Genomic DNA, 16,463 nt, shown 5'->3' with positions numbered 1-16,463 from the left:
CATTTGATTACTAATAATTTCAGCACTTGTTACCTAATAATGGATGAAAACAATATAATCCACAATTTTGTTCGATCATGTTAAAGAAAATTATATGAACATGGAATACCACAACTTTTGTGGAATTAAGTTAAATGTTTACATTAATATCCTGCATTTAATGTGGTGGTTCGTAATTACTTGAAGAAAATAACTTTCGGTGTGCATCACATAATTGAAGCATGGAGACGGAGATATATTTTACAAATAGAATATTGGCATTGCATGCATATCTTCCAAGGAATAGAATCATCTAATCATATCTTTTAAGATTACACATGTTAAAAAAATATGAACATGGAACAATACAACTTTTGTGGAATTAAGTTAAATGTTTATATTAATATCCTGCATTTAATGTAGTGGTTTGTAATTTCTTTAAGAAAATAACTTTCGGTGTGCATCGCATAATTGAAGCATGGAGATAGAAACATATTTTACTAATAGAATATTGCATTGCATGCATATCTTCCAAGAAATAGAATCATCTAATGATACTGTATCTTTTAAGATTACACCTGTTAAAAAAATATATGAACATGGAATACTACAACTTTTGTGGAATTAAGTTAAATGTTTACATTAATACCATGCATTTAATGTGATGGTTCGTAATTTATTTAATAAAATAACTTTCGGGTGTACATCACATAATTGAAGCATGGAGATAGAGACATATTTTACAAATAGAATATTGGCATTGCATGCATATCTTCCAAGAAATATAATGATCATATCTTTTAGGATTACACAATCATATCTTCCAAATATGATCACGCAATAATATATTTGCCATTAATTTGTCATTAATATTTCACTAATTTGCCACTAGGCCTGATCATCCATGGCTATAAAAGATGGCACAGACTATTTGGACGTGCATCAATTTTTTGTTCACTTACACTTGTTCGTGTCTTCATAATCGTTGAGACATGGGTGTCCTCAAGTTTCCAATCCTGCTAGTATTTCTCATGCTACTTCTCTTGACTTCTGGTAAGTTTTGTATTAAAATATCAATTTAAAGAACAAGGATCTTCCTCAGTGCATCATCTATAAATTTGCTAGTCATATATTTTTTGTTGGTTTGGGTTGCGCTCATCAAGCGTATCGCTCGATAATTTGCTAGTCATATATGAAATTCATATTCCGTGACTATTATATTATCTAGTTTCTTTCTAGAACACTATAGGATATGTTTATTTTTTATATGTCATATTGCGTTCTTTGTTTCGTAGGTTCTGATGCCAAGACTTGCAAGGAGGCCAGCAAGACCTATACCTCTAAGCGTTGCCAGGCCAGTCAATGTGCTGAGGCCTGCCAAAAGGAGGAATTTACTGAAGGGATCTGCAAAGGAGGTTTCCCCTTTGTATCAAAGAAATGTGTCTGCAAGAAAAAGTGCTGAATAAAAACAAGTGAAACTACCGCATGTTGTGCGATGAAAAAAGTAATAAGATCGTTTATTTAAAATAACTGAATATGAGCAATTGAAAAAAAATGTGGCTCTACAAGATATTCCTTATTTTTTGGCATAAATTAAATTTCAAGGAGATCATTGCTCTGTATACACAAATATCTAACTCATGTCCATGTGCTACAAACTCATGAGCTGGAAATATTAGATGGATGATACCTAATTTATCTATTTAGTAAAGTGCATGCTCATGGGCTACTTTTCAGATTCAGTTGGGATATATCTTTTTTTTACTATTATTAAAGGCCAATACGACCCGTACGTCGTGCGTCTTCCCTATCCATCCCGCGACACAAAAAAAATAGCGATAAAAATGCGGTCAAGAAAGAAAAAAAATCCAACCCACGTGGCCACTCCTCGCGTTCCATCCTGAAACGCGCCGTGTCCCATCTCCTTCCTCCTTTTGGCAGGCCCTCCCATGGTGCCTCGCGTCAACCACCGAGCAGGAGGTCCTTGGTTCCCGCCCGTGTGCCCTGTGTCCGCAACAGGCCAGGAGGGCCTCCGCCCCGCCCCTATGCCCCGCGTCCGTCTCCAAGTAGGAAGTCCTCCGCGCCACACCTCTGCCCCGAGGCCGCCGTCGACAGGGAGATCCTCGGCGCTGCCCTTTCTCGTCCACAGGCCCAAGCTTGTTCTCTCCTAGGTGTTATTGGGGACGTTGCCTTCCGTCTCTCTTCTCGGAATATGTCTGAAACTCTGAATATTACTGAACTTATACAACAGGAGCCAAGCACCACTTGCCTAGGCCAGAACATGGGCAACCTCAGCCGCTGGGCTGCTTGACTCGATTAGAGCTATACCCTCCTCGAAATAGGCTTTCGCCCCGCTTTATAAATATAGCCACAACGGTCGAACCGATACAAGGTGGAGAGAAGAACCTCATACAAAGCAGATCAAAGAAAAGAAAGAAAAAACGCATAAAACCCCACACTTGCCACCGAAGACATTGAGGTGAGACCAAGTCGACTCGGGGCTCCACAACGACGCCCCCAAGAGGGTAACGATGCATTCCGCCGCCATCGTCGAGACCTTGAGGTCTAGGGTTTTCACCCGGAGCCGTAGCGCGGGACGGATACCCACAACGACGCCCCCAAGAGGGTTACGACACCCGCAGGCATCGCCGTCGTTGGCGCCGAGGCGCTGAACTTTCGCTCGAAAGCATTCGCACACCGCGCCCGAGAACTTAGTCGCCCGCTGTCTCCAAGATGGGATCTCCAAACACGATCTGGGGGTTGCCAAAGCCGAAGCGCCGCCAACTCTAGGAACTCCCACCGTCCGCTCCACGCCATCCTCATGACCGAAGAGTGCGACCACCACCGCTGCCACGTTGCCCACCGTAGAGCCATCCGTGCAGTCCGCCTTCCAGGGCCACCGCCCCGGCATCCCCACAAACTCGAGCCCGTGACTCGGCCATCACATCGCAACGCGAGTTGGACAAAGTAGGAGGCACCGTTGCCAGCAGCCATCAGAGCACACGACAACCTAGGGGAGGGGATCCGCCCTCCGCCACCAGGAGGTGCCCGACGACCGCACAGTACCAAAGCCGATTCGGCCAAGATCAGGCCCGACCGCCTGCCAGGCCTCGATCAAGTCTCCTTAGCCGTGCCACTGTGCAGCTGCGCCCAGGCCGTCGTCGCCATCCACCTGCAACACCGTGCCAATCCTAACCGTGCCACCACCGAATCGCCATGCGCTAGCCAGAGACCATGGGTGGCGTCGCCGCAACCTCACTTCCCGCAAGACGGCCTCGGCCGAAACCGCATACCACGACGCCTAGGGACAAAACCGCACCGTTCCCGACGCCGCCATGTCGCTGGCCAAGCCCGACACTTTGTCGGCAACCTCGCGCTCGCCATTGCACTCCAGCAAGAACACCGCTTTGACCCCCCAAACGGAGGAGGAGCGGCTCAGACCGTGCCGCCGAGGACCGCCGGAGCTGAGCCCACCTGGCCCAGCCCTGGCACCAACAGTGGAGAAAGTAGGGCGGAGCTCCGCCGGAGCTGGCCCCGACTGAGGACCGCCTGTCCCAGACCGAGGCCCTTCTGGCCCAGATCGGGGCCCGCCTGGCCCCAAACTGGGCCACACCGCCGGTAGCCGCCCCGCCACCGCCATCCGCTGCCGCCCAAGGCCACGAGCCGCACCAGCCCACCACTCCGCTAGGACCGTCGCCGCCAGGCCCTGCCATCGCTGTCGGACCGAGCACGAGGTGCCCCGAGCCGCACCGCCGCCGACCGCGCGCCGCCCGCGCAGGACCACGCGCGAGCGGGTAAGGTAGATCCTGCCGGCGCCGGCGCCACGCGGGCTTTGCCCGGCGGCCAACGCCGGCGACGGCGGGGGAGGAGGGGAGGAGGACGGGTGGAGGCGCGGGTTATGGTTTTCGCCCCTGCCGTCGCCCGCGGGAGCGACGCGCAGGAGCCACTCGTTTTTTCCTCTCTTTCAGCTCATCCGCCGGCACAAGAAGCCGTAAGCTGGTCCGCTAACGAGAGCTTGGTGGTTCAAATCGAATTAAACCATCTTCCTAAATATGGTGATTATTTGATCTTATTTTTAGGAATTGGCTTAGGTCTGCACATTCTTTGGCCAGCGGCTGCAATTAGAAGAGATGATCCACAACTGATGACGCGGCCTTGACTCATTTGCTGAGTTTTGCACTGTTGTTGCCATGGGAACCTCCCCTATCTGATTGTTTTGCAACACATCTACTCATAATAAAAACTGAGTTACGGGCAAAAAATGGTGAGCTAAGGAGAAAAAACTTTGTAAAAAATGCAGTGCCAAAGGAAAAAAAAACTTTGCGAATTGGAACAACACAACGTTGTCGTTAACATTTTTTTGGTACGGTCGAACCAGGGATGCATTGGGTTGGGACACTAAAAAAAGGTTAACTGTCGGATTGGAGGCCAAGCACGGGAGAAGAACTTGACTGAATTTTATATGAAGGTCGGCTGAATATTTGTGTGCATTTTATGTTTTCATGTGAGTTATTGCATTGATGATTTAAAAAAACCTAGCAACTCTCCCGTGGAGGCGCTGGGGCCTGATTGGCAGGCCTCAGACCTCGGGGAGTTCATCGAGGCCCATGCGAACAACATCGGTAGGAGGAGGCGCCTCTTCTGGTCTTGACCTAGACCTTGTGGACTGTGCGTAATAAGTTGGTTATTGAGCGTATCCTGCCTCGACGCGCTTCTGACTCCTTATTCTCTTTCTTGGCTTTGTTGCAGCAGTGGTACCCGCTGTGTAGACAGTGGGACAGGGAGCGTCTGGACGACATGTTGGAGGATCTTCTTGCGGCGGCCCGTCGCATTTCTACGTCGTCTAGCCTCTGAGTGGCCTCTTCCTATGGGGGTTGTATCGCTTTTCTAGTTCTTCTGGGCGTGTTGTGCTGTTGCCCCATCAGACTGTTATTGTTGTGTGTGCTGTGCTCGTCGTGTTGTATCTGAATCTTGTATGACTGTGGTGGCTTTATTTATAAAGCGGGGCGAAAGCCTATTTCGAGGAAAAAACGTAGCAACGCACGGGTATTTAGCTAGTATATACAAAACTGGCAAGTCTTACCGATGGAGTCTCTCCCTGATTTGCTAACTTAACCAACATATGTATAGGAAGAAAGCGTGAGCCTAATTAACAGCACCGGTGGCCGTCAGCTACTCGCGCCATGGCATCCTCTACCATGGTGTCGTTTCTCATTCAGTCCGTCTTCGTAGTCGACGTGGCCCGAGCTAGGCCTTTGTCATAGTATCGTCACGGTAGGTGCCATGTGATGGCTAAAGTAAAGGGAAAGAGGAGCCTGTCTGGCCGACGACGGACAACGGATGTGGGTATAAGCACGGGTGATACAGTGACGTACCTAGATTTGAGGCTCTTCTGTGGAGGTAACACACTTACTCCTGCCTGATCTGTATGTATGAGGTGCAGACAATACAAGGTTGCTCCAAGAGCTGTATCCGGCTTAAGGGAGGGCTGGAGGTAGACGAAAGCCTCTCCTCCCCTTAGCATCTTCTCGTGCGATTATATAGCTAGTGCCCCAACGGTACACAGAAGATGCCATATGATCCTCCTAGCTTTTTTTTTTCGAAATGGGGTATACCCGGGCTTTTGCATCATGACGATGCACACGGCCATTTATTATAAAAGGTTCAAAATATTAATGTTTACAACTCACACATCATCGAGGATTGATACAAAAATCAACCATCGAAAAAGACACATACTAACAGTACTCATCAACATAATCTTCTAGTATGTCGCCAACCAGCCTGACACAAGATATCCTGAACGACCATCAGGAGCCGTGTGCATCCAGAAACCATAGCATCCCGCTGCCCCTCCGGCGAGAGTAGGGCCCAAAGCTAGACCCAATGAGAGACCATATGGATAACCTGCAAGAAATGAAAAGATTTTTTTTATTAAAAAAATATATCATTCGTGACCCTCCAAATAGACCAACATAAAGCAGAAACCCCAATCCGGATAAAAGCATTAGATTATCTATCTACTCTATTTAACCAGTTATCAAACATATTAGTAATATTGGTCGGAGGTGGAAGATGATAAGTGAAGTTAACGGTACGCCATAAAAACTTAGCTAGAGGGCATTTAATAAAAAGGTGATGAATGGCCTCGTTCCCCACAGAAAACATATTTTGTACACCCATTCTAGTGACGTTTAGCTAGATTGTCCTTAGTTAACAGTACCTTATTACTCAAGAACATAGTTTAAAATAGCCGGCTATAGCCCGCTATAGCCTTTCCCGCATGGTGCGGCTAATTGCATTAGCCCGCTAAAAGGTGTCGAAGTCCTTAAATAGCCGGCTATAGCCAGGCTATAGCTGTTTTAGGAGGCCGCGGCTATATCCTGTAGCCGGCTATTTTAAACATTGCTCAAGAACCACATGAAGATCTTAATCTTTAGCGGAATTTTAACTTTCCATAGATACTTTCTCAGAAAGGGGGTATGGTCACATATAAGATCTTCATACATAGATTTGACCGTAAACAAACCATTAGGAGTCAAATTAACAAAACGATCATCCTCTCCATTCAAATGAACCATCATGAGTTTCCGACATAACTGTAACCATGCAGTCCATTTATTACCATTCAAAACTCTACGTAATGTAATATCCAGCGGTGATTGGACTAACACATGTGCAACTGTGACATTTTTATGGTGTACAATATTATACAAGGACAGATACTGTTGAACCAAAGAAGTATTGCCTAACCAGATATCTTCCCAGAAGCGGATACTACAACCATTACCCACTTTGAAAAAACCCCTAGAAAAACTCCTGTTTGACCTCTATTAAACCTTTCCAGAAAGGGGATCAGTAGGCCTAGCTTGAACCTCTGACAACGTCTTCTGTTTTAGATATTTATTATGTAGCAATTCCTACCACACCCCGTCTTCATTTAGAAGTTTAAAGAGTCATTTACTCAATAAGCATCTGTTTTTGATTTCGAGAACCTCAATACCTAAACCCACGCACCCGGAGACATTCGCACCCGGACGCGAGCCTAGAAAGGCAAGGCTCCGCGAGCATCCGAAGCTAGCCAGGGAATGATGAAGGCCGAGCGGAAAGCTCAGCCGGCCAGGCAAGGCTGAAGCCAGCCACCGGCCTAGAACCCAGACGGTAGTGGGCCAACCGGCCGTAGTCAATCTGGCTGCTCCTAAGCCGGCCCGATCAAGGCCCAGCCAGCCTTGCACCTAGTTGATTCCTCATCTTTTGCCCTACCCGGGTCATCCCTCGACAACCTTGCTGCCGGACATCGCCGGAGAGGTAGCCTGCACGGTGGCGCTCCAAAACCGCAGACTCGCCTCGACTCTAGCGAGAAATTGCCGACGGAGGAGATTTTGTTGAACTCTCCTCCCCCTCCCCCGATGATTTTGACCTAAATTTGAAATCAAGCCAAATACGGTTCAAAAAAGGCAATCGAAAATCATGTATTGTTCATCATTTTCTACTTAGCCCGGAAAAATACCACACATGCCATATATACCAGTGTTTTAGAGAAGTGCCCTTCAAATAGTTTGGCACCAAGTTGGACTTTGTCCGGCTTAATTTCTTCCCGCATGTGAGATTGATACTACTACACAAGAACCATGTAAAACTTTTAAATCATGGCCACATTTTATGTAGATATTTGCAACTTTTTATGCATCGCATGAAAACTTTGCAAAATATGTGCATTTTGAATTATCATACATAAATGTGTGTCACCAATCCAATTTTCATTTGTGGGGAAACATGACAAGATAACCATTTTCAAGGTTTCATGAATTATCTCACTGTGCATCCATATACATTTTTTGGGCTAAATCCTTCTAAATGCAAATTTGAACCGTGGGTAGATGAAGTATAGTTCAAACAAGAAATTAAAAAAATACAGGGGTGTGTAATCTGAATATGTGGAGCCATGGTACAACATATAATGGACAAACATAAGCGCCACATCCAAACTAGCACAAACAAGAGCGAGTGTCACTAAATAGGGCACTGTCGACAATGAGATGCCTGTGATGATTTCGTCAATTTCAAGATCCAATTCGCCAGCTCAGTTTTTCGAAGATGCTCATAGGGGTAGAGAGCGTCTACGTTTGTATCGTGTTTCTAAAAAAAAGATAAATCTGGATAAAAACTTGCTAAATAGGGTAATTACCGTTAAAATTGTGAAACTATGGGTACTTTTTTTAGGAAAGGAAAGGGATTGGGATGGTATCATGAGAAGCAAGCAAACATGGGAAGAAGATGATGCGTGAGGAATTACGGCCGGCGCGGCGCTGTCGGGTGTTGGGGGCCGTTGGGCCGCCCAGCCTACTCCCCAACTGCACAACCTGGTGAGTGCACCCAGTCCATGCAACCCCTCTGCTCCTATTCTCCCAGCAAAACTGTCAGCAACCGCAGCAGCTTAATCTGGGGTCACCCAAAGCATGCTATGCTAGCTTGGATGATTCAAAGGTAGTTTAGCTTTTTTAGTGCATGTTTCATGCGCGCGCACCTTCCTGCCGCCGTCACGTTAAAAGAGAAAACAAAGAGCAATTTCTAACAAAAAAAAAATTTGAACAAAGGAGGACCCAAAGGTCCCAGAGACTGCTTCATTAATCCGTCGGTGGGTTACAACTTACATCGAGGCCCCTAACAAATTGGGGATTAACAGATAAGGCCGCGACTTTTACCGAACAGACCCTAGGACTAAAAATGGAAAAGCAATCAAGTCCTTGGTCTTCTCCACCGCCGTGAGGAGATCTCGCCGCTCGGGAGTCGACACCACCGCCGGGGACATGCCACTTGGGGTGGTGTCAACTGTGAGCCCCGAGCTGAGATCGGAGAAGAACTTCCGCAAGAGCTCTGGCGCGCAGCAGCGTCGTCCAGGCGAAGCGGAAGAAGAAGAAGAACTCATGGTGAACTCGGCACCAGAGTTGCAGGTGGCGTGAGAAGCCACGAATAGCGGCGGCGCCAGACGTCATCGCTTGTGAAGCACAGTTGTAGCAGCCGAACGATAGCACCACTTGGGCAGCGACTGGCTCCGATAGGCGCTAGATGGCGAGTCGGCAGCTTCTCCTTCCTCGCCACCACGGCAGGCCAGGGAGAAACCGAGCCGATGGCCTGCCACCGTCAGTCGGATCCAGTACAGGTAAGACCTCCTGGATGGTGCAGAAGACATGGCGTCGGCTTGTGTGGGCTCCTCCTCGCCTCCACGGCCGGCCAGGAGCTTGTCGACGACGCTTGTCACCAACGGGCGTGCACTTTCCCCCTCGCCGCCGAGGCCGGCCAGGAAAGGACTTCGCCTGCCGCTTCCGCACTTCTTCAGGAGGTGCTCCGCCTCTTCATTATTGAAGGAAGCACCAACCCTTTCCTTCCCTCTCCCCTCCGACCACCGGAGGAGAAGAAGAAGGAGGTAGGACCCTAGATCGGCCAAGATCCAGGCGGCCAGATCTCGACCTTCGCCTCCACTACTGGGCATAGAGCCCCCTACCGGCAAACAACCGCTAACCCTAGCTAAGCTAACTACCCCGGCGCCTCTCCTCCACCCATCTCCACCGGCAATGCCGGCGAGATGAGCTTCGGATCGGCCCGGCACCGACGAGGTGGCTCTCAGGTACCGTAGACGAGTGAGAGGGGGAAGGGGGGAAATGAACGTCGTATTTCTAACAATTAACTTCCACGCAACTCGATCGGCAAACCGCGCATCCTATCTAAAAAAGAAAAAAAGAGGATGCTAGACCTCCTAATTAGCAGTACGTACACAATAACATCGACATAAATAGAAAATATCAATGACACGTGCAATTGTGCAAACCCTGGTTTCGACTAAAGACAGGCCAACCATTGCTAAGACCTTGTTTGGTTTGCTTGGTAGAGTTGATTGACATGGATTAAGGTCAAAAAAAAATCTCTTTTAAGTCAAGATACCTCAAATTCACCGCAATTCAGTCCAATCCAATTGAGGAGTTGATTAACCGAACAAATCCTAAGAGTGTGTGGATGCATGGTTTAGCTCCACTCTCGTTTGTCTAAGAAAATAAATGGATACACCTCTAAGAAAATAAATATGTTCCGTCATTTATTTCTCTTCGTCGAACCACTAATCATGTAAAATAGCTTTTTTGCGACGACCTTGCCATTCATGTAAAGACGCTAGAGGCTGGCGGTGGGCCATGTCAGCTATTTGTTCTTTTAGAGTTAGTGGCCAGTACTAGGCATGGGTTTAAAGAATTTGTGTACTAGACCTGCACTTTCCTAGTAGCAAGCACCATTGTAGCCACACACATTGAGTCGGCGCATCCGACTTGGATACCGAACCTTTGCTTTTCTTGAGCTAACAGATTCAGAACACGGAGTAAATTGTGGAAATCCACCATAATTCATGCAATGTTAACAACACTTTAGGAGAAAAACCACCAGTTGTGATGCATTAATTCTAGTGGGTGTTCAACGAGTTGACCTAAACCGCGGTGTTTTTTCTCCATTTTACTCCAGAATAGGTTAAGTTACGTTCTCTCTTTTTTTCTTGGGTGGGCGGGTATCAATTCAGATCACATGTACCATGAAATGAACATCACACTGCGGCTAAGGGCATCTCCAGCGGTATGAAGCAAACGGATAGAAAGTGACCGTTTACGTCGCAATTTACTCTCAAACATATTATGTTTTTTTGGGTGGGTGGATAGCAAGTCAGATGAACATCATGGTGCAGCTACGAGCTCGAACATTTTTGGTCTTGACAGGTCACATCATAGGAAGCTCGAGGTTGTGACGGAGTTCAGGCCTAGGAGACCAACGCAAATCAAAGGTGCCGAGATCAGATCCATGAACCGAGTCCACGCCGAGATGCTGTATCCTCCTCCTTAAATAACCACATAAATCCTGCAGCCTCGGTCTGCCCAAAGCCCACATATTGTCATGCACCTCCCGGTACCTCCGGTTCAACAGCTAAATCCTACACGTAGTTCAGTGCCTGGAACAATGCCTCGACACTGGTCCCCTTCCGCGTGTGAACTGGAACCACTGCCATCCATCCATCACTCCTCCTTCCTCATATTAGCTAGATCTTTCTCACCGATGAACACATCATCGAGTTCTCCTTCCTTCAAATCAAGGTTGTTCAACGCCCTAGCGAACGCTTCATCACCATCCTCCTTCTTCACTATACGCGCTCCATCGGTAGAAAGCGCCATCAGGATCTAGACGCAAGGAACCCTAACTTCTCGAACCCTAAAACCAACTGTATCAACGCCAGATGGGCAGGCAGAGCCGCCCCCCGTGATAGGCTGGCTGCACGGGGCTGGGCAGTGACAGAGTCCTGACTCGGGTCAAAAACAGAGTCCTGACTCGGGTCCAATCCATGAACCAGGTCCAGGTCCAGGTCAAGAGGTTGAGGTTGTATCCTCCTCCTCCTCCTGCTTAAACGCCCACATAAATCGTGCGGGGTCCGCCCAACGCCCCCCACCGGCCCGACCCACCCCACCCCACCTCTCTCAAATAAGCCAGCCCAGCTCCCCCTTCTTCTGTACCTCACTCCGTCTCCACCTCTTCGTCAGACACACAGCTGCGGGACAGAGGACGCCGGCGGAACAAGGAAGGAAGATGAAGGTCTCCGTCGTCTCCCGGAGCGGCCGCGAGGTCGTCAAGGGAGGAATCCAGCTCAGCGACGACGTACGTGCTCCTCCTTCCCTCCTTTGCTCCTCCTCGATCCTTCCTTCCGTGGGTTTAAGATCTCGCCCGCCCCAGGTTTCAGCTCCAGCTGATTCGTCTTTCTTTCTTTCTTTCGCAGGCCAAGGTCGCGGATCTGCATGAGGCCATCCACGCCAAGAGTACGTCCCTCCCTCCTCAAACTCTGTCACGACTAGTCTAGTAGATTTCAGTTCGAATCTGCCGGGATACAATACAATACAATTAGCAGCGACCTGAAGCTCAATTACTAGTGCGAACCACACGATCCGCGAGCTCATTCGGGCCGCTGCTTTGGGTTGGTTTAAACCAAGTAATAACTACTGCTTCACGTGCAATGAATGTGCTCTAGTTCACTGTTTTGCTCTCCTCTTGCTTGGTACGGTTGACCTCTTGTGGTAGGGATACCCCTTGTGGTTGGTTGGTTGGTTGCTACGGGTCAGGCTGTTAGGAATTTCTTGTCCCAGGTAGCAGGGAGTTGGCCGTCCACATCGGGTCGCTCACAAGCTTTTCTTCAAACAAGAATTGCAAGCACACGCTCTTTACGAGTGTTTTCTGCAGTTGCAACCACACACATACTTCCTGGTTTCAGGAGTAGATAAGGATACAAAGATCGGACGGAAATTGCTTTCGGTGGTATTTCATCAGAGTATTTGAACCGCGTGTTACAAAAGTACTGTAAAACATGCTGTGGCTCGCTACGGGTTGTTATGCTCTTCCTGTTTGGGGTAGGAGGGAGTTAGCCGTCCGCATCGGTTCGCTCACAGACTTTATGTTTCAAGGGGAGTAAAGCAAACACACACTCTTTATGAGGATTTCTGTTATTGCAGTCACACCCTCTGCGATTTCCAGGTAAGGAGGACCTGGACAAGGATAATTTGTGTGACATGGGTGGGTCGTGCTTGGGAGTTGGTCTGGGGACATCTCGTAAAACTTCAACTGCATCTTCAAAAAACACTAATCGCTTGATGCAGTTAAAAAGAAAATAAGTATGGTGCCGCAAGATAATGTTCCTCCATGTTCTATCTGAACCTACTTAATATGAAATTGCAACCGTGGTTTCAGTTAATACAGGAAGCACCGTCTATGCATCAAGTCTGTCTTTTAGCACTGAGTGTGATTATGCTGCACGTGTTAGCAGTTTCTTGTTCCAGTAGGAGGGAGTTTACCGTCCACATCGATTCATTAGCATGTTTTGTGAGAGTGTTCTATTGAAATACAAACATGCGCTCGTTTTAGGAGTATCCCTCTTCTTCCAATCACACGCTTTGCTATTACCGGAGAATGAGTACTTAGATAAGGATAACTGAATGGGAGCACGAAACAGGGGTGGTTATTATTTGGAAATTGGGTTAGGGGGATACTTCATCAGTTTTCAACTGCATGCTAGAAGACGGTGAAAATGCTTTGGCTCCCTGCAAAAAAGAAAATAAGTTGGCTGCCTTAAGATAATAATGTTTATCGATACTCTGTAGGAAGCTACTTAATCTGAAACTGCAACTGTGCTTACATTTAATACCAGAAGTACAAAAGATGCAGTAGGTCTGTCTTCTAGTACATGTGTATGTTTATGCTGCAACTGTGTATTATGTATAACGTTCTTCCTTGCGGCTCTGTGAAACTGGAAGTATGTTTTTTATGGTCTGCATTTGCTTTCATTTTCTGTTGGCCAAGCTTGTTTGAGCTGGTCTTATCTTTGCCTGATGGAGAAAGTTTAATGGTCCCTGAAGCAACTTAGTTTTCTTTAGGTGTTTCCCCATAACCCTGTTTTTTTATCTTTCTCCCTTTTTATGATTTTGAGCATTGAACCACGAAGCTGATTTTCCTATCCCTTGTGTGCTTATGTCAGCCATTTATCACTGTGCCTAGAATCTTTTTCTAAACTTGCTAGGGACACTAGTGGAGTACTGTTAGTGAGCAAAGCACACTTTGCTGCTTGAATTCGTATTGTTTTTGCTGGTATCAAGAATCCTACATTATGTACCTATGATATTTAATGCCAAGTTTGTAGTAGGCATTATCTTAACTCAGAGCTGCCATGTTACCTTATTAACTTGGCATCATCTTATCCTGAAGTGATGGTCACAAACATTTATTACTCATGTTGGACCATTAAAGCACATCTACTGCCATGTGATTGTGTTGGGAGACAGATCACCACAAATATGGTGATGCAGTAGTACTGTTTAAATGTATGAAGTGCCACCAATCTGGACTTGAGCTGAAGAATAGAATAATATTGATCTGATGTTATTGCGTTCTCAATTTGAAAACAAATGACATGAAACATAGTGATAATCCACTCCCTGATCTTGGTCAAATGTATATTAGTAGAAACTTAAAATATAAATAGCTCCACTCGAGTGGAACTCTTCCAAAGAAAATCTGATCTTGGTCGTGGTGAATATTGTACCCTTTCCACTTGTAGTTTAATTTATTTTTTTGTTTCCATATGTATCCCCATGTTTGGACATTGGCCTCAAGTATTACTTCTAAATATATGCAGTGATCAGTACAAGACTAATATGTTTATTTTACTGCAAAACTAAGTGTAGTATGGTCTGCTTGGTGCATACTAATGTTGTTCTGATTTTGAGCTGGCACCATCAGTAGTTGCTAATGTTGAGGTCAGTATTATTGTTTGATCTTCCCTACCACATGAAACTCACTTCTCTGGTTGATTTCTGTGGGTGAATTATGAATGGACTAAAATTGCACATTTCATCATGTATTGCTTTATGCTTTTCTTTCTATGAAGAAGACATGTTTTTTTTTATGATGCATAGGTTGCTAATTACCTTGCGTCTATGCCATGCAGCTAAGAAGTATTATCCCGCTAGGCAACGGCTCACCCTCCCTGTACAACCTGGAAAATCTGGAAAGCCAGTTGTACTCAACCAAAAGGCCAGCCTATCGGATTACTGTGAGAAGGGTTCCGGGTCCCTTACCGTGGTCTTCAAAGATTTAGGCCCGCAGGTCTACTACAGCACACTGTTCTTCTGGGAATATGTGGGCCCTCTTTTCATCTACCCCATCTTCTACTACCTCCCCGTATATAAGTACTTTGGATATGAGGGAGAGCGGGTCATCCATCCTGTCCAGACCTACGCCATGTACTACTTCTGCTTCCACTACTTCAAGCGGATCATGGAGACGTTCTTTGTCCACCGCTTCAGCCATGCAACTTCTCCGGTGTCAAATGTCTTCCGGAACTGCGCCTACTACTGGACCTTCGGGGCCTACATTGCTTACTACTGCAACCACCCTCTTTACACTCCTGTGAGTGATCTACAAATGAAGATTGGGTTTGGCATTGGGATCGTGTGCCAGATCGCAAACTTCTACTGCCATATCCTGCTGAGGAACCTCCGCAGCCCGACCGGCAGCGGTGGTTATCAGATCCCACGTGGTTTCTTGTTCAACATCGTGACATGTGCGAACTACACTACGGAGATCTACCAGTGGCTGGGCTTCAACATCGCCACGCAGACCGTGGCCGGTTACGTCTTCCTCGCCGTCGCTGCGGCCATCATGACCAACTGGGCGCTCGGGAAGCACAGCCGTCTCAGGAAGGCAAGTGTACCTTATTCCTCTTTGCACACCGCGTTACTGAGCAGTACCGTCACAAAATCGCACACCTTTAGTTTACTGACGTTGTTTCTTGTGCAGCTGTTCGACGGGAAGGATGGACGGCCCAAGTATCCTCGCCGGTGGGTGATTCTCCCCCCGTTCCTGTGAAGAACTGGTGCTTGCAGGCATTTCTGGGGATCCATTATTTGTTCAGTTCCAGACATCGATTCTACGCATACATTTCTACTAATTATGTATCGTACTAGTTGTTAAACCTGTGGTCCAAATGTTCTGATCCGAAGGATGGATTGCGTATCTATTATTGAAGAAATTATTTGGATTTATCTATGTCAGTGTTATACAGCTGCCCACTTGTCATGGTTAGTTTGACCAAAAGTATTCATCTGATATCAGCGTGTATTCCATCTGTCCCAAGTTAAAAAAGAATAATGCCACCAGAATGTGCTGCTGCTTATCTTTCATGCATATGTTATCTTGTTTGAAGGTTGACATGATCATGTGTACATTGTTGTATGCATCCTTCCACAAGTCAAATTGGTGTACTGAACATACATCTTTTTTTTGTTGAATGTTGTGTTGCTTGATTCTGTGGTTCCCATGATGACACACCGATTCTGTCCTGGACCAATCAGCTTTACTTGTCAGCCTGTTGTCAGGATTTCTTGCTTATAAGAAGTATGGATAGAAATCTATTGTTGAGAACTTTCTCTGGGTTAATACATGCGACCATGATATGCATTGGTCCTGATGTTGCTGTTAGTTCGACAGAAGATTCATCTGATATATATCGCATTTTTTCTTTCTATCTCAAGCAGAACATAAACCCGGTCTTATTGTCACTTTGATGCTTATTATTCATGCATGTGTCATCTTATTTGAATGTTGACATATTAATTCTTGGACAAGTTGACATTGTTGTACTTGTATGTGGTCATCTACACATACTGCCTATGCCATCTAGATTCAGCGGTTCCAATGATGCCTCCATTCCTGGATGACACATGAGCTATCATCTCCTGGGCCAATCATCTTCTACTGTCGGCTTGTACATCAACATTTGTTGCTTCAAAGAAAGTACTAGTCAGGGCCTAATCTGAAGGATGGGTTTCTTCTCTATTGCTGAGAACCTTTGTGTTTATTCATGCCACCATGTTATATGTTGGTCTTGTTGTCACGGTTGGTTTGACCAAATA

General features: G+C 46.6%; 1 protein-coding gene and 1 long non-coding RNA gene across 2 annotated transcripts; both read left to right on the top strand.

Annotated features, from left to right (window-relative positions):
* The first annotated feature begins 911 nt into the window (after positions 1-911).
* On the top strand, positions 912-1,509 carry LOC127338005 (uncharacterized). The gene is made up of 2 exons (XR_011753936.1): positions 912-1,032; positions 1,275-1,509. It is a non-coding gene; the product is annotated as an uncharacterized lncRNA (long non-coding RNA).
* A 9,991-nt stretch (positions 1,510-11,500) lies between these two features.
* On the top strand, positions 11,501-15,593 carry LOC127340592 (very-long-chain enoyl-CoA reductase). The gene is made up of 4 exons (XM_051366330.2): positions 11,501-11,664; positions 11,783-11,822; positions 14,498-15,252; positions 15,349-15,593. Exons 1-4 carry the CDS (start codon positions 11,596-11,598, stop codon positions 15,415-15,417), a joined length of 933 nt encoding a protein of 310 aa, XP_051222290.1. The 5' UTR covers positions 11,501-11,595; the 3' UTR covers positions 15,418-15,593.
* Positions 15,594-16,463: the final 870 nt, after the last annotated feature.

The sequence above is a fragment of the Lolium perenne genome, chromosome 3 (genome assembly GCF_019359855.2).
Source record: "Lolium perenne isolate Kyuss_39 chromosome 3, Kyuss_2.0, whole genome shotgun sequence".
Classification (NCBI taxonomy): Eukaryota; Viridiplantae; Streptophyta; class Magnoliopsida; order Poales; family Poaceae; genus Lolium; species Lolium perenne.
This window is presented reverse-complemented; position numbering and strand designations above follow the sequence as displayed.

What these genes read in the sequence shown, in the direction of transcription:
- LOC127340592 (XM_051366330.2), top strand. Translation starts at nt 11,596, where the DNA reads ATGAAGGTCTCCGTCGTCTCCCGGAGCGGCCGCGAGGTCGTCAAGGGA. An exon ending in GAATCCAGCTCAGCGACGAC is followed by an intron (nt 11,665 to 11,782) that starts GTACGTGCTCCT and finishes TTTCTTTCGCAG; the next exon opens with GCCAAGGTCGCGGATCTGCA. An exon ending in AGCACAGCCGTCTCAGGAAG is followed by an intron (nt 15,253 to 15,348) that starts GCAAGTGTACCT and finishes TTTCTTGTGCAG; the next exon opens with CTGTTCGACGGGAAGGATGG.